The 16536-nt window shown below is 40.3% G+C and overlaps 1 protein-coding gene and 1 long non-coding RNA gene across 3 annotated transcripts in view; one reads left to right on the top strand and one right to left on the bottom strand.

Annotated features, from left to right (window-relative positions):
- Nucleotides 1-2238: 2238 nt before the first annotated feature.
- LOC139226428 (unconventional myosin-XIX) overlaps nucleotides 2239-16536 on the bottom strand; it is a 62224-nt gene continuing 47926 nt past the window's right edge. Inside the window, exons 15-24 of one of the 2 annotated variants that reach the window (XM_070857195.1) lie at nucleotides 15497-15673; nucleotides 14342-14482; nucleotides 14132-14239; nucleotides 9562-9632; nucleotides 9041-9153; nucleotides 8467-8642; nucleotides 6992-7121; nucleotides 6217-6302; nucleotides 4700-5044; nucleotides 2239-4538 (exon numbers count right to left, since the gene is read on the bottom strand). In XM_070857195.1, the coding sequence (XP_070713296.1) occupies nucleotides 4425-4538; nucleotides 4700-5044; nucleotides 6217-6302; nucleotides 6992-7121; nucleotides 8467-8642; nucleotides 9041-9153; nucleotides 9562-9632; nucleotides 14132-14239; nucleotides 14342-14482; nucleotides 15497-15673 (1461 nt within the window). In that variant the 3' untranslated portion in view covers nucleotides 2239-4424. Of the gene's footprint in view, nucleotides 4539-4699; nucleotides 5045-6216; nucleotides 6303-6991; nucleotides 7122-8466; nucleotides 8643-8669; nucleotides 8803-9040; nucleotides 9154-9561; nucleotides 9633-14131; nucleotides 14240-14341; nucleotides 14483-15496; nucleotides 15674-16536 lie in introns of those variants that run through there. The other variant, XM_070857196.1, reaches the window with a different exon arrangement.
- Nucleotides 6556-14578, top strand: LOC139226431 (uncharacterized). The gene is made up of 3 exons (XR_011587257.1): nucleotides 6556-9143; nucleotides 14129-14310; nucleotides 14413-14578. It is a non-coding gene; the product is annotated as an uncharacterized lncRNA (long non-coding RNA).

Below are 16536 nucleotides of genomic sequence, written 5' to 3'. Positions count from 1 at the left end.
TCATGGAGGGGTCTAGAGATGTGGTGGTTTGGTAGAGCTGGGTGTCGTCAGTGTACATGTAGAAACTGATGCTGCGTTTTCAGATGATGTCGCTGAGGAGCAGCATGTAGATGAGAAATAGGAGGGGCCAAGGATAGATCCTTCGGGGACACCACAACGATGCCGAGCGGGAAGAGAAACCGTTGTAGGTGATTCTCTGGCTATGATTAGATAGATAAGAATGGAACCAGGCAAATGCAGACCCACCGAGCTGGATGACGTTGAAGGGTGGGATGGTCAACTGTCAAAGGCTGCAGACAAGTCGAGAAGGAGGAGGGGGGAATGGGAGAGGACCTGAGGAGAACCATTAAAAATGTCAGCTGACATGGGAGCCAGAAATGGAAGTTGGGTGGTCAGTAGTTTGGTGGAAATAGGATCAAGGGAGCAGGAAGTGGATCTCATGGACAAGATGAGTGCGGAGAGGTCACGAGGCGAGAAACGCGAGAAAGATTTGAGTTCAGGACTGGGGGGGGGGGGGGGGGGGGGAGAAAGAACCTTAGAGGAAGGTGGGCTAGGGGAAGGAAGAGAAGTGGCAGAGGTAGCTGAACAGATGGTCTCAATCTTAAAAGACAAAGAAGTCCATGTGCTCCTCACACTTGTCAGAGGTGAGGGTGGAAGAGACAGGGAGAGGGTTTAAGAAGACCGTTAGCAGTGGAGAATAGAAGCCGGGGTTTATCTTTGCATTAATAGTGAGCAATTTTGGCAGACGAGGAGGACCACCTGATGATGCTTTATGTGCCAGCCAGGCTAAACCAGTTGTCTGCCATATTTGTTCAAATCTGCATCTCTTGGACTTAAGGGAGCAAAGAGGACAACCATACATGGGGAACGACCAGGGAGAGAGAGTAATTGTTTTAATATGGAGTAGGGCATCAAAAGCTGGTGGTGAGGGTGCGGTTGAGCAGATCGGTAGCCGCAGAAATATGGTGAATGGAGGACCAAAGTCTGGAGAGTTGTGATTTCATGTGCAATTGTATGAGAGTTGGAGTTTTTTTTCCCAGGGGCACACACAGAAAGAAGCAGCGTTGGATGGGGGGGGGGGGGGGGGGTTGTAGGGGGATGTGGGTGGAGAGCAAGACAAATAAGTGGTCAGTGATAGTCTTATCTGCGATTGACACGATGGGAGTAGCGAGGCCACAAAAGATGGCAAGGTCGAGGGGCTGGCCGTAAATTTGGGTTGAGGAGTTTACATGGAGGGAGCGATTGAGAGGATAGGAGGCTAGTGAACTCGAGAGAGCATGATGAATTAAGATGGATGTTGAAATCACCGAGGACGAGAAGTCGTTTGGTGCAGAGGCTGAAGGTGGAAAGCAGTGGAGATATCTCAGTAATAAAATTGTTATGGTACTTAGATGGACGGTAAAGAATGAGAATTTTAAATGGAGGAGAGAGTGGGGTGGAATAAGAATGCTCAAAAGGAGGAGAAAGTGCTGGAGGAGTCGGGGGACAGACCAAGGTGTGATTTGGTGATAAGAGCCACATCACCACCACGGCAGTCTGAGCGGGGCAAGTGGTGGAAGGTATAGCCAGGCGGGCAGGCTTCATTCAAGGGTAAAGTGTCATCACCCCTCAGCCACGTTTGCATCAGGACCATGATGTCGATGCAAACATCCACGATAAGCTCATAGTTGGCAAGGGCTTTGTTTGCAAAAGTTCCAAGAAATTTTATGTTCCCACATGGTGACCAATTAAAAGTATCGTGGAAGTAAAAATCCTATTAGTGATAAGCCTGGAATTAATTACTGTAATCAGTATTAATGCATTTATACCAAAACATTAACAATTAACATTGTAAAATTGGTCCTATCTGGATGAAATCCAAATCCAACTGTGCAACATGATTGAATTGGGCAGTTCAAATTTGTCAAGAGTGCTGACCTCTCGCCATATCTCACCAGCAGTTCCTCGAAAGGCTGATGATGGAAGTTTTTTTTGTGATGCAGTATTAGTCATAACTGAGAAATTAATTAGGCTTCTAAACCTGGATGACTAAACAAGATTCCTGAGCTGTATGTAATTGGAGGGATAGAAATCCATTTAAGGATTGATACAGTTTTCTGCCAGACAGCACAATTATTATAGATTAAAGTTAGATTGTCATACCTCAAGAAAATACAAGTTGAAGAGATGAACAAAATGCCTTAAAATCTTCCTAAAAACAATGAATGCCAAAATGTTTGTGCATATGTTTAATCCTGCACATATCAGTTTCTCATTTGTACATAGTTTGTTTTCACTTAAAATAGATAATACAGTATATAAATAAATACATTTATCACTAGTGATTTTCAAAGAAGCAAATTTCACCATCGATCCCAGATTTTTGTTTAGTAACAGCTTCTTGATTTGAAGTAATTAGAGTACTGAGAAATGCAGAAATTCAAGCTTGAGACTACACTGCATGAGAAATAAGAGTATAGAGCCCTTCATAAGCAAGTCAGTACCCAAAAATGTGTACCTTAGAGGCGTTTTATAAGGTCACTTTGGTCCCATCGTCGCTGCTGCACTGACTGACAGGAATTTAGTAATAATAGTTCTTTCCTTGGCCCTGAAGGATGACCTTCTATGAGTGACAGACAGTTCAACAACATGGATTTTTAAAATAACAAATACAAATTTGCCAAAGTATAATATTTTTTAAAACTAACCATTTTCACTTACATTAATCCAAAAGGTTAATACTTAGTGCAAAATTTTATTGTTCAGTTAAAACTCTTTTGCAGCCTTCATCAAACACTCAAATTGGTCAGCAAACTGTTTATAATGCACATATATATTTTAAGACTTTAAGTTATTTCCATGAATGACAGTTGAATATGGTCTTCACTGAAGAATTGAGAGATGACAAATCAGTTAGTCCTTGGATGAAGTTTCAACAAAGAAATGTACATGTAGCAACTCAGTGATACAGATCATAGCAGCAGAGGTTGTGAACCCCCATACACGCAACATGGGGAGCTACTGGCTTCAGTTGGACTGTCTAGGGCAAGTGACAGGAGGGTTGATCCTGAACACTTGTTCAACTCTTAGTGGAAGGTTGCAGAACAATACTGGGCCTGCCTACTCTCCATCAGTAAATGGCAACAGGTGGCAGAAAGCAGAAGCAAAAAAATCTGGTTACTTCGTGTTAGAATCCAGATGCTCAGAGTGCTCAAACCCCATCAAGTTTATAACCATGATTTTCTTGTTACTTCATTTCACTTGCCTTAGTTGGTTGAGCACCATTAGCTTCCAGTCAAACAGCTTTTTCTCCTTCAATTTGGACCTCCAACCCACAAATATATACCTCACCCTGCTAAAAGGTCTGCTGCTGGCTGAATGTAGGAGCAGCATTGAAAACGAAATGTAGAGGAGTCCACAGCCTACATTTTTATTCAAAAATTGTCAACTGCTATCTGTCTGGAAAGACAGTAATCTAAAAATAAAGTAATTTAGTATGTTACAATGTCACTGTCCAGTACATCAGGGTCTTTACACAACACCCAAGGGCATCAATGCTGTGCAAGAGTGTAACTTGAATTTATCTCTGTGCATAAATTATACTGAAGTCAGATCTCAGCATTAGGAAGTCAGTAAAAATTGTTTTCCTTGGTCTTGTCCCAAAGAATGTCATAGTTCTCAGCTTATTTTATGAATATGAACAAAAACATAATGGTAGTGTTATTTAGGCTTAAATTAGAAAACAGAATAACTAAGTGAAACTGTCAGTTTCCTTTATGTTTGAGATAGGAGTCAGGTTTAAAAAGTCTCACATTTAGAAAAAAAAAGGTAAAGAAAATATGGTACAAGTTTCTCAAGCTAAGAGATTCCCAAATTTAAAAAAATAAGACTGTAAAACAAAATTCTTAACTAGTGCTCCAAAACTAGTGTTCAAATAATGGCACTTATTCGTGCAACATAGATTTTAACATATAAATTGAAATAGTAATGAAGTGATATTTTGGATAGAATTTCTCATCAGAAAGGCAGTACAAGTACAGGCTTAATAAACATTGTAGTATGCTGTAAGATGCAGTACATGAGTTAGCTTTCAGCTCTGGTTGAGATTCACTCGGCAATCCCAGTAATGCACTGTTCTGGTTTAGTTTTCTTTAAAGTGTTGTTTTTGTCAAATGATCATGTCATAGGCGTGAAATTAAAACTGACGGTAGTGCAAATACAAATCTATGTTCTTGCATTAAAAATGCATTTTTATCCAAACCTCATTACAACCCATCAGTAATTTCTATCGGGGCTAATCTGATCAAGGTTTGATCTGTTTTTCTGGTTATGGCTTCTCCAAGCATCAGAGATGTTTGTTCTTGCAAGAGGCTTGTAGTAACAAGGCTCAATATATAGGATTATGTGGACGATGGGGGCAAGGTATACTGATAAAATGATTACCTTTACATATTTTCTAATAAAATCTGGTTAAGGCCAATGATTGTGCATTTTTGGTGTTCTGGATAAATATCAGCAAAAAGTAATGGAGATCGCCTGCAGTGAAACTTTACTTGCACCTGGAAAAAAAGTAAATATAAAATTAAGTTATGCTACACAAGATCATGCATAAACATCAAGTATTAATAGTACCATTTAGCAAATCACTCCTAAATATAGCATTACAAATTTTTAATGTGATGGATATCATTTCATTTATATAGAAGAAAATATAACTTACCTCAGGTATTGCTCTAATAGAAGCAATACCCTGATCAGACTGATTATGTTCCACCTTACGGTTACTTCTCCACCGCATCTTCAAGGCAGCCAGTCGAGTAAAGGCCTTAAGAGTTCCAGACACAGATGGAGTCATTCCAGTAATGCTAAAAGAGGCCAGGACTAGACCCAGAGGCCAGGAGTATAACTTTAGATCTTGGAATCGAGTACCTTGCGAAAGCTTGTTTGGTGATTCATGTAATGACTGAAATAAAGGCGAGCAAATAGGAGAACCTGGAACCATTTCCATTTCTTTCAAATCTGTTGCATCATCCAATTCTTCTGCTGCCAAGGCTTCCATTTTAATCTAAAGGTTTTATCAATTTAAATAGAGAGATTAGTTAAATAGTTGATAGCTTATGTGAAAGCTTAGCTCATTTGGTAGTTCTCTCACCTCTGAGTCAGAAGGTTGTGGGTTTGTCTCACTCCAGGACTAGAGCACATAATATAAGCCAACATTGCAGTGCAGTACTGAGACAGCACTGTATCGTCAGAGGTGTTGTCTTTCTGAAGTGACATTAAGCCAAGGCCCTGTCTGCCTCTTTAGTGCATGTAAAAGATGAGATAGACAGAATCTTGACCTATAGCAGTGTCAAGGGTAATGGGGAACAGGCAGGAAAGTGGAGTGGAGGCCAAGATCAGATCAACCATGATCTTATTGAATGGCGGAGCAGGCACGAAGGGCCGTAAGGCCTACTCCTGCGCCTATTTCTTATCTCCTTATGCAATGGCTCCATTCAAAGAGAAAGAAAGAACAATCTTGCATTTATATAACACCTTAAATGTCCTTAGAACTTCACAAAGCATTTTACAACTAAGGGATTTGTTTTGTAGTACAGTCACTGTTACGTAGGCAAAAGGAACAGGCTGTTCTCTCGGTGTCCTGGCCAACATTCCTCATTCAGCTACCACCACCAAAACATAGATTAACTGCTCATTAATTTCATTTGATGTGTATGGGATCTTCTGGTGGAGAAAGCAATTGCTGCTTTTCCCTAAACAAGTGACTACGCTCCAAAAATTATTCCGCAGATGTGAAGCTCGATCCGAAGGATATAATAAAATGATATAAATGAAAGTTAATTTTATATTTCTGTCTTTCTATTGTTCAATATATTTGAATGAAGGTAAAGTGTGTTTTCAGAATCTTGCACTGCAGCAAGTCATGCTGAATGAACATCAGCATTTTTATTTTGTTGCTAATTATTTAATGAAACTTTAGAATGCCCATAAATATATTAGTCTGCTGATACTACAAAAATGTGATTAGATCTTTTCTACAGAAGGTTAATCAAGAGTGTAGCAATGCCATACTTTTGATCAAGACATTTATGAAATTTATGCAAATTTCACAATTTGATAATCAAATTTAGATTCAAAAATGCTGTTTTAATAAGTTAAATGTTAGTTTTGAATTGTGTTTGCAATTCAGTTAAGCCAGATACAGCAGCACTTTTAAAATTCAAAATTGCAACTCACTTTCCAGGTTTTCCATGCTCTTTGCAGCACTTTGGCAGCATCATGGAGTTTTTTAATCCACTGCCTGGTCAACCACGATCTCATCGCTGCAGAGAAACAAAAAATGAACCGTAAAGTTGCAAGCATGCACTGGGTGTAAAAATAGGCAATGAACTGCCACAACCTGTATGAATGCAAACCTTTAAACTAACTGATGCCTTTTGTATTGATCTAGTTTTTCAAATAAATGATGAAAGGTACAATTAAAAAAAAGTTTCCCTGCATTCAGTTTGAAACTGACATCAAGAGTTCAATTTCCCTACGTGAGTATGTACGTGGATAGTTTCTATTGTACAAGGAATGTTTGCAGAAATATTAAAAGCCACTACTACCAATATTCTGACTAATTCAAAAATGAAAAGCAACTATTGCCTTTGGCAAGAATGACGTAGAAAATTATTTTAGGAGTAAATCAAGACCCACTGTGTTACGGGAATTGGATACTTTATGCAAAAGAAAATGGAGTTGAGTTGGAGTGTGGAGGGAAGGAGGTTGAGGTTGAGCATGAGGCTGGAACCCATGATTAGGTGGGGAGGGCAAGAATAAAAATTAAACCTGAAGTGGGGGTAGGGAAGGGAAGTGGTGCAAATACATTAAAAGCTTAAAACTAGTTGGGCAGAATCGAGGGAGCTTTACTTTGCACCTATTCATGATAAACCAGAGGTAGGAATGCATGAGGCAGACACAGATTCCTGAAGCATCTCAGCTAGTTGAGCAATAATGGTACAATACTTGCCTGCCTGAATGATAGTCGCTGCCCGCCTTAGTCGTGCTAATTTTCTCCAACGGTATCTTCGCCAGCTATATTGAATACAAAGTGCCTTCTCGGAAAGTGTTTGACTCCTTGCACTTTCAAGCAGCTCGAGCTAAAAGGATTTAATAATTAGACAATTACGAACTATTTTAAACACTCATCATATCCTCCCCGTAATCTACATTGCAACAGTGATTACTCAAAAGTAATAGACAGGAGAATGTCTATGGATGTAGTTTACATGAATTTCCAGAAGGCATTCGATAAAGTTCCAAATAAGAAACTGTTTGCTAAAATTAAAGCTCATGGTATTGAAGGCAAATTATTGACCTGGTTAGGAGATTGGTTAGTTGGTAGAAGTCAGAGAGCAGGGATCATGGATACTCGAGTTGGAAGCAAGTCACTAGTGGTGTCCTACAAGGATCTGTGCTGGGGTCTCAACTTTTTACTATGTATATTAAGACTTGGATAACAAAAGATAGAGCCACATATCCAATTTTGCCGATGACACAAAGATTGGTGACATAGTAAGTAGTGTAGATAGGTGCATAAAGTTACAACGAGACATTGCTAGATTAAGTGAGTAGGTAAAACTGTGGCAAATGGATTTCAACGCAGGTAAGTATGAAGTCATCTATTTTGGACCAAGAAAGGACAAATCCGAGTATTTTTTTTTTAAATGGTGAAGAGATAGGAATATTGGAGGCTCAAAGAGATTAAGGGGTCAGGTACAAAAAAATCATCTAAAAAGGCTAATAGAATATTATCCATTATAACTAGAAGGCTAGAATATCGAGGGGAAGAAGTTTTGCTACAGTTACAAAAAGCCCTTGTTAGACCACATCTGGAATACTGTATATAGTTCTGGGCACAGCACCCTAGAAAGGATATATTGGCTTTAGAAGGAGTGCAGTGCAGATTCACCAGAATGTTACCAGGGCTCCAAGATTAGATTATGAGGAAAGATTACATAAACTAGACTTGTATTCCCAGGAATATTGGAGGTTAAGGGGTGATTTGTTCGAGATATTTAGGATTTTGACAGGAATTGATTGGGTATGATAGAGAGAAACGTTTTCCATTGGTGGGGAAGTCTTGAACAAGGGGACATAAGTTTAAAATCTGGGCCAGGCCATCTCAAGAGAGAAGCTAGCAGACCACACAAAGGGTGGTATACATGTGGAACTTTCTCCCTCAAAAAGCAGTAGATGCTATATCAATTAATAATTTTAAATCGGAGATTGATAAGATTTTTGCTAGCCAAGGGTATTAAGGGATATGGAGCCAGGGCAGGTGGATGGAGTTAGGATATAAACCAACCATGATCTCACTGAATGGTGGAACAGGCTTCAACAGCTGAATGGCCTACTCCTGTTCCCAAGTTGCCTGAACGAAAATGAAAATTCAAGTATATAACCAGAGAGAGAATATTTCTCAAGATAATTTAGGCAACTTACCATGCCATGAGTCATAAACACTTTTGTTTTGCCACAATGTACGAGTGAGCTACATGATCTGTTCTCAGCTGGGTTATAGAAGGATGATACGACACTTTGGCCAGCTAGTACATTAGTGAGAATGTCCTGCACAGTGGACTGCAAAGCCTCAGTGCTGCCATCTATTGCTGATGAACCTGCAAAGGCAAACGATATCCATTTCCATGGCAACAGCATCTTCATTACAGGCAGATGTGAGAAAGCATCAGAGACACCGCAGCAGAATCGAGGCATTTAGCAAGCTGAAGGCAGCAAACAGAAAATGTAGGAATTGGTGAAGACTCAAATCGAGAGAAACTGGAAGGAGAGACAGAAAACAGAGGAAAGGGAGAAAATTAAGAGGACAAATTTAATACAGCACCAGTTACAAAAACACACAGTATTAGCACTAAACTTAGCAGTATATAAATAAAAGTTATTTTGTTATACATGCAGTTGAACTACCAATACAGTATTAAACCAGGAATCATTTAGCTGAATTACAGTTTATGCTGTAAATGTTGTGAAAATTGCCGACAGAACTGATATGACAAACCTTTCCTCTTTTTTGCAGGAGAGCATCCATTAATGCTAGCTGCAGTTTGTAAATTATGTTGCCAATGTGCTCTCAGAAGTCCATAGCGCTCCAAAAAATGCTGGTATGGGACCCTAAATTACAAAGTACTGTTAGACACCACATGTGAGAACAAAGACATAGTTTACAAAGCATACCTCAGTTTTGAATCCAGGCCAAATGAAATGCAAATTTTACACTGCAATATCTTCCCTAAAGGAATCACCTGTCAAATCAATCAGTATTCGCCGTGAACTGGCCTAATTTGTAGTTTCTTCAGCATGTGCTTTCCACAACTAGTTATTCATAACCCATTAGGAACAAATAGACCATAATTATTATACATTATGTTCCATCACGTTTTAGGCATATGCCAAGAGCTATAATTAGCTGAAGATCCCTTATTCCACTCAATCATTCACTCTGGCAATTAATACATGACACGCAAAGAGCCATGATTACTTACCATACAAAATAGGTAGAATTGTAATAGGCCAACATACCTAATAGGGAATCCTGCTGCACTGATGTTGATTGTTTCAACTATACCACAGGCCTCTAGCTGGCTGAGAATCTAAAACAAACAGGTCACTTTATGAAGTTTGTTCACCTCAAAATAAGCGTAAGTACTATAAAATATTTGATGAAAATTTCCTTCTGGCTGCATCATGGACAAGTTCCAAAAGCATGGTGCACCTACAGTAAACTATTACATAAAGACAAACATCGATTTGAAATGTTGCAAAAAAATTTAGTTGCGCAAATAAAATGTTAAATTCAGAAATACCACTTTACTAAAGGAGATTGCATAACACTCGAGACTTATGGCATTACCCAAAATAAAACTAGTATCTCCATTTAAAATTGTTAACATTTTGAAACTATAAACTAAAAACATTTCTTAAACTGCCAGCATGGAATGAAATCATATATCTAAATAGGTTAAAACTATTAACTGGAATTTTCTTTACATTACTGGAATAAAACAAAACTTTTTGTTTTACAGCCTCTGAAAGCAGGCGTGCCCATATACAGAACACTGATTCCAAGTCAAACTAATACAAGTTCCATCAGCTTAATATGAATATCCAAAACTCATCATCATCATAGGCAGTCCCTCGGAATCGAGGAAGACTTGCTTCCACTCTAAAAACGAGTCCTTATATGGCTGAACAGTCCAATACGAGAACCACAGTCCCTGTCGCAGGTGGGACAGATAGTCGTTGAGGGAAGGGGAGGGTGGGACTGGTTTGCTGCACGCTCCTTCCGCTGCCTGCGCTTGATTTCTGCATGCTCTCAGCGATGAAACTCGAGGTGCTCAGTGCCCTCCCGGATGCACTTCCTCCACTTAGGGTAGTCTTTGGCCAGGGACTCCCAGGTGTCAGTGGGGATGTTGCCTTTTATCAGGGAGACTTGGAGGGTGTCCTTGTAACGTTTCTTCTGCCCACCTTTGGCTCGCTTGTCGTGAAGGAATTCCAAGTAGAGTGGTTGCTTTGGGAGCCTTGTGTCTGGCATGCGAACGATGTGGCCTGCCCAGCGGAGCTGATCAAGTGTGGTCAGTGCTTCAATGCTGGGGATGTGTTAAAAAAAACAAGCCTGAAGGCTCTGTGTCTCAATGTGAGGAGCATTCGTAATAAGGTGGATGAATTAACTGCGCAGATAGCTGTTAACGGATATGATGTAATTGGGATTACGGAGACATGGCTCCAGGGTGACCAAGGCTGGGAACTCAACATTCAGGGGTTTTCAATATTCAGGAAGGATAGACAGAAAGGGAAAGGAGGTGGGGTAGCGTTGTTGGTTAAAGAGGAGATTAACGCAATAGTAAGGAAGGACATTAGCGTGGATGAGGTGGAATCTGTACGGGTAGAGCTGCAGAACACCAAAGGGCAGAAAATGCGAGTGGGAGTTGTGTACAGACCACCAAATAGTAGTCGTGAGGTTGGGGATGGCATCAAACAGGAAATTAGGGATGCGTGCAATAAAGGTACAGCAGTTATCATGGGTGACTTCAATCTATATATAAATTGGGCTAACCAAACTGGCAGCAATACGGTGGAGGAGGATTTCCTGGAGTGTATAAGGGATGGTTTTCTAGACCAATGTGTTGAGGAACCAACTAGGGAGCAGGCCATCCTAGACTGGGTCTTGTGTAATGAGAGAGGATTAATTAGCAATCTTGTTGTGCGAGGCCCCTTGGGGAAGAGTGACCATAATATGGTAGAATTCTTCATTAAGATGGAGAGTGACACAGTTAATTCAGAGACTAGGGTCATGAACTTAAAGAAAGGTAACTTCGATGGTATGAGACGTGAATTGGCTAGGATCGTCTGGCGAATGACAGTGGATAGGCAATGGCAGACATTTAAAGATCCCATGGATGAGCTTCAACAATTCTATATCCCTGTCTGGCGTAAAAATAAAACGGGGAAGTGGCTCAAGGGAAATTAGGGATAGTGTTAAATCCAAGAAAGTAACATATAAATTGGCCAAAAAAAAGAAGCAAACCTGAGGACTCGGAGAAATTTAGAATTCAGCAGAGGAGGACAAAGGGTTTAATTAGGAGAGGGAAAATAAAATATGAGGAGTAAGCTTGCAGGGAACATAAAAACTGACTGCAAAAGCTTCTACAGATATGTGAAGAGAAAAAGATTAATGAAAACAAATGTAGGTCCCTTACAGTCAGGATCAGGTGAATTTATAATGGGGAACAAAGAAATGGCAGACCAATTGAACAAATACTTTGGTTCTGTCTTCACCAAGGAAGACACAAATAACATTCCGGAAATACTAGGGGACTGAGGGTCTAGCGAGAAGGAGGAGCTAAAGGAAATCCTTATTAGTCAGCAAATTGTGTTCGGAAAATTGATGGGATTGAAGGCCGATAAATCCCCAGGGCTCGATAGTCTGCATCCCAGAGTACTTAAGGAAGTAGCCCTAGAAATAGTGGATGTATTGGTGGTCATTTTCTAACATTCTATAGACTCTGGATCAATTCCTATGGACTGGAGGGTAGCTAATGTAACACCACTTTTTTTAAAAAGGAGGGAGAGAGAAAAAACAGGGAATTATAGACCGGTTAGCCTGTTGGAATCAATTATTAAAGATGAAATGGCAGCACATTTGGAAAGTAGTGACGGGATCGGTCCAAGTCAGCATGGATTTAGGAAAGGGAAATCCTACTTGACAAATCTTCTAGAATTTTTTGAGGATGTAACTAGTAGAGTGGACAAGGGGGAGCCAGTGGTTGTGGTGTATTTAGACTTTCAAAAGGCTTTTGACAAGGTCCCACACAAGAGATTACTGTGCAAAATTAAAGCACATGGTATTGGGGGTAATGTATTGACATGGGTAGAGAACTAGTTGGCAGACAGGAAGCAAAGAGTAGGAATAAACGGGTCCTTTTCAGAATGGCAGGCAGTGACTAGTGGGGTACCACAAGGTTCAGTGCTGGGACCCTAGCTATTTAAAATATACATCATTGAATGTAATATCTCCAAGTTTGCAGATGATATTAAGCTGGGTGGTAGTGTGAACTGTGAGGAGGATGCTAATAGGCTGCAGGGTGACTTGGACAGGTTAGGTGCGTGGGCAAATACATGGCAGATGCAGTATAATGTAGATAAGTGTGAGGTTATCCACTTTGGTGGTAAAAACAGGAAGGCAGATTATCTGAATGGTGACAGATTAGTAAAAGGGGAGGTGCAACGAGACCTGGGTGTCATGGTACATCAGTCATTGAAAGTTGGCATACAGGTACAGCAGGCAGTGAAGAAGCAAATGGCATGTTGGTCTTCATAGTGAGAGGATTTGAGTATAGGAGCAGGGAGGTCTTACTACACCTTGAATATTGTGTACAGTTTCAGTATCCTAATCTGAGGAAGGGCATTCTTGTTATTGAGGGAGTGCAGCGAAGATTCACCAGACTGATTCTCGGGATGACAGGACTGACATATGAAGAAAGACTGGATCGACTAAATTCAATGGAATTTAGAAGAATGAGAGGGGATCTCATAGAAACATATAAAATTCTGCCAGGATTGGACAGGTTAGATGCAGGAAGAATGTTCCCGATATTGGGAAAGTCCAGGACCAGGGGTCACAGTCTAAAGATAAGGGGTAAGCCATTTAGGACCGAGATGAGAGAAACTTCTTCACTCAGAGTTGTGATCATGTGGAATTCTCTGCCACAGAAAATTGTTGAGGCCAGTTCGTTAGATATATTCAAAAGAGAGTTAGATGTGGTCCTTACAGCTAAAGGGATATGGAGAGAAAGCAGGAATGGGGTGCTGAAGTGCATGATCAGCTATGATCATATTGAATGATGGTGCAGGCTCGAAGGGCTGAATGGCCAACTCCTGCATCTATTTTCTATGTTTATATGTTGGCCTGGTCGAGGACACCAACGTTGGTGCATCTGTCCTCCCAGGGGATTTGTAGGATCTTGCGGGGACATCGTTGGTGATATTTCTCCAGCAAATTGAGGTGTCTACTGTACATGGTCCATGTCTCTGTGCCATACAGGAGGGTGGATATTGGATATTACTACAGCCCTGTAGACCATGAGCTTAGTGGTAGATTTGAGGGTCTGGTCTTTAAACACTCTTCCTCAGGTGGCGAAGGCTGCGCCGGCGCTAAATCTCATCGTCAATGTCTGCTCTTGTTGATAAGAGGCTCCCGAGGGAACCAGTGGGAACATGTTCAACCTTCATCGACTCCAGGCCAGGTCCAAGACCACCCCAACGTCTGTCGTCGAGCTACAGTATGCGGACAATGCCTGCATCTGTGCACATATAGAGGCTGAACTCCGAGTCATAGTCAACGTATTTACTGAGGCGTAAGAAAGCATGGTCCTTACACTAAACATCCATAAGACAAAGGTCCTCCACCAGCCTGTCCTCGCCGCATAGCACTCTCCTCCTCCTCCTCCTCCTCCCCCCTCCCCCGCAGTCATCAAGATCTACGGCGCAGCCCTAGACAGCGTGGACCATTTCCCATACCTCGGGAACCAAAACTAGTTTGTTGCTTGTATCTTCACCAACATAACCAATTTTTCTTATTTTACTACAGTACCTCCTCTGATCTGAAAAGGAGAGGCTTGCAGTTCATGTTAGGCTTGATGCATCTGATGTAGTGAGGTGACGTGCTGTTCAAAATACGCATGAGGCTTTCCAGTGAACCCTGCAGGAGAAAGAAGAGGTGGAGAAACAATGGAGGGTATAATTACAAGAGAGCTATCTTGTATTTGTCAGGTATAGCAATTCAGTGTCAATACAATCAGACCTTAAATTTGGAGACCACAGTAACTGCTTTGTTCTGAGCTTTAGTGTCATTGTGTTCTCTCTCTTCAACAGGAAATAGCTTCTTCAGCAAGGCATCCTGGGACTTCTGCAACAACTGCACCAGCTCTGGTGGGACAGGATCCTAATGCAGCAAGAACATGATTTACAATATCAGTTTGTTGCATGGTGGCCACAGCAAGGCGAACTGCAAAGCTCTTAATAAAACCTGTAGACTTATTAAAATGGAATTTAGTACAAAAGTTATGCTGAGTTTACTTGTTTATACACATAGCCATCCCCATGATACATAATTTTTGAGGGTGATACAAAAAGGCACTTCATAAATAATTTTAATGGGTTCTTTATTAATGAGGAAGCAATAAGCAATGCACATTACATCAGGGTATTTCATAAATAAAAAAAAACTAATACAAGTATTTGCGAGGGTATACATATCAGGAAAGGATGAACAGGCTGGATTTCTTTTCTCTTAAAATAAGGTTGAGCGGTGACCGAATAGAGGTCTTTAAAATTATGAAAGGTTTTGATAAGAGCGTATATAGAGACTGTTTCCACTTGTGGGGAAGAGTATAACTAGACGCCATCAATATAAGATAGTCACCAAGAAATCCAATAGGGAATTCAGGAGAAACTTCTTTACCCAAAGAGTGGTGAGCATGTGGAACTCGCTGCCACAGGGAGTTGTTGAAGCGAATAGTACAGATGGATTTAAGGGGAGGATAGACAAGCATATGAGACAGAAGGGAATAGAGGGTTATGCTGATAGATTTAGATGAGGAAAGACAGGAGAAAGCTCGAATGGAGCAATAATGCCAGCATGGACTGGTTGGGCCAAATGGCCTGTTTCTGTGCCGTATATCCGATGTAATCCAATGTGATCCTATGAGATTAAGTTACCAGCACCATTGTGCCAAATCACCTTTCAAGTTGCCAAAAATATTCCGGTAACTTATTTTGTGGACACGGTACATCTTTTAGAAAGAATATTCTATAATGTCATCATGTACTGAATGTATTCAGCAACACAATTATGATATTTTAATTTTAAATGAATAAGTCCTGCACTGTCAGAGGGGTCGTGCCTCATTAACTGGGCATTCAATGAATGCTTCAATGAATATTCAATTTTCCTTACCTTGTTCTTTTCCATCATTCCCTCAATCTGGTAGCTGACATTGCCTGCGTAATGAACAACTATGAAATTGGGAACCTTGCTGAACACATCCCAGCTCATACAATGGTTACTTGCCAAAGCTGCCTGAAGGCGAGTTTTAAATTGGGTTGCATCCGAAAGTCGGTTGAGGCGGCTCTCCTACAGAAAGAGTGAATAAATTAAAGATCAGTGTGCATTTAGTAACTATAGATACAGTCCATCACTACAATACGTTGGATAAATAAGGTGTCAAAACACCTCGTCGGTAGGAGCTGAAATAACTTTTAAAAGTGAAATGGATTTTTACCTAATTTCTGCAATTGTTTTTAAAGAAAGGCACAAAGCATGTTTTCTTTCACAAAATCACATTTTAAAATAATTCCGCCCCCCCCCCCCTGCATGTACAGCAAGAGTTAGTGAAAGTGAAGTTACATTTGCAGAGCAAAGGCTTGAGCTGGTTCATATAATTATATAAACTTTACTTAAAGTAGTGCCAACAATTAGGTGTATTAGAATTTTCATCACTATACGAATTTCACAATTCAATGCGTCATTTTCTGTAAATCAGGAATTTTTAGCTCTTGTATAAAATTTTGCTAAAAGACATTATGCAAAATACAGTAAAGTTCCTAATTGCAGCAGTGACTACACTTCAAAAATAATTAATTGTCTGTAAAGCGCTTTGGGATGTCTCAAGGTTGCGAAAGGAGTTATATAAAAGCAAGTTCTTTCTTTAAAAGTGGTAAATTTACATTTATACAGAAGAAATGGACATCACCTAGATAAGTGCGTTGAGCAAAGTTCTGAGAAATGCCACCAAGAAGAAATGAGGTGCAAGAATCCAGTTTACTCTTCATTCTAAGTTGCTTAATTCGAAAGATCTGATGATTCAAATTGAAATTGTGCAACAAAAAAAATATCAACCATTGAAAGACATTGTAAATTCATTGGTTATTCCAAATGAGTCCTGACTGGTGAGGTTTGGTGCTTAATTCAAATTCTATGATCAATATCGCGTGCCT

Source organism: Pristiophorus japonicus, chromosome 16 (genome assembly GCF_044704955.1).
Source record: "Pristiophorus japonicus isolate sPriJap1 chromosome 16, sPriJap1.hap1, whole genome shotgun sequence".
Taxonomy (NCBI): domain Eukaryota; kingdom Metazoa; phylum Chordata; class Chondrichthyes; family Pristiophoridae; genus Pristiophorus; species Pristiophorus japonicus.
The sequence above is the reverse complement of the archived record's forward strand: the minus strand, read 5'-3'. Positions and strand labels throughout refer to the sequence as shown.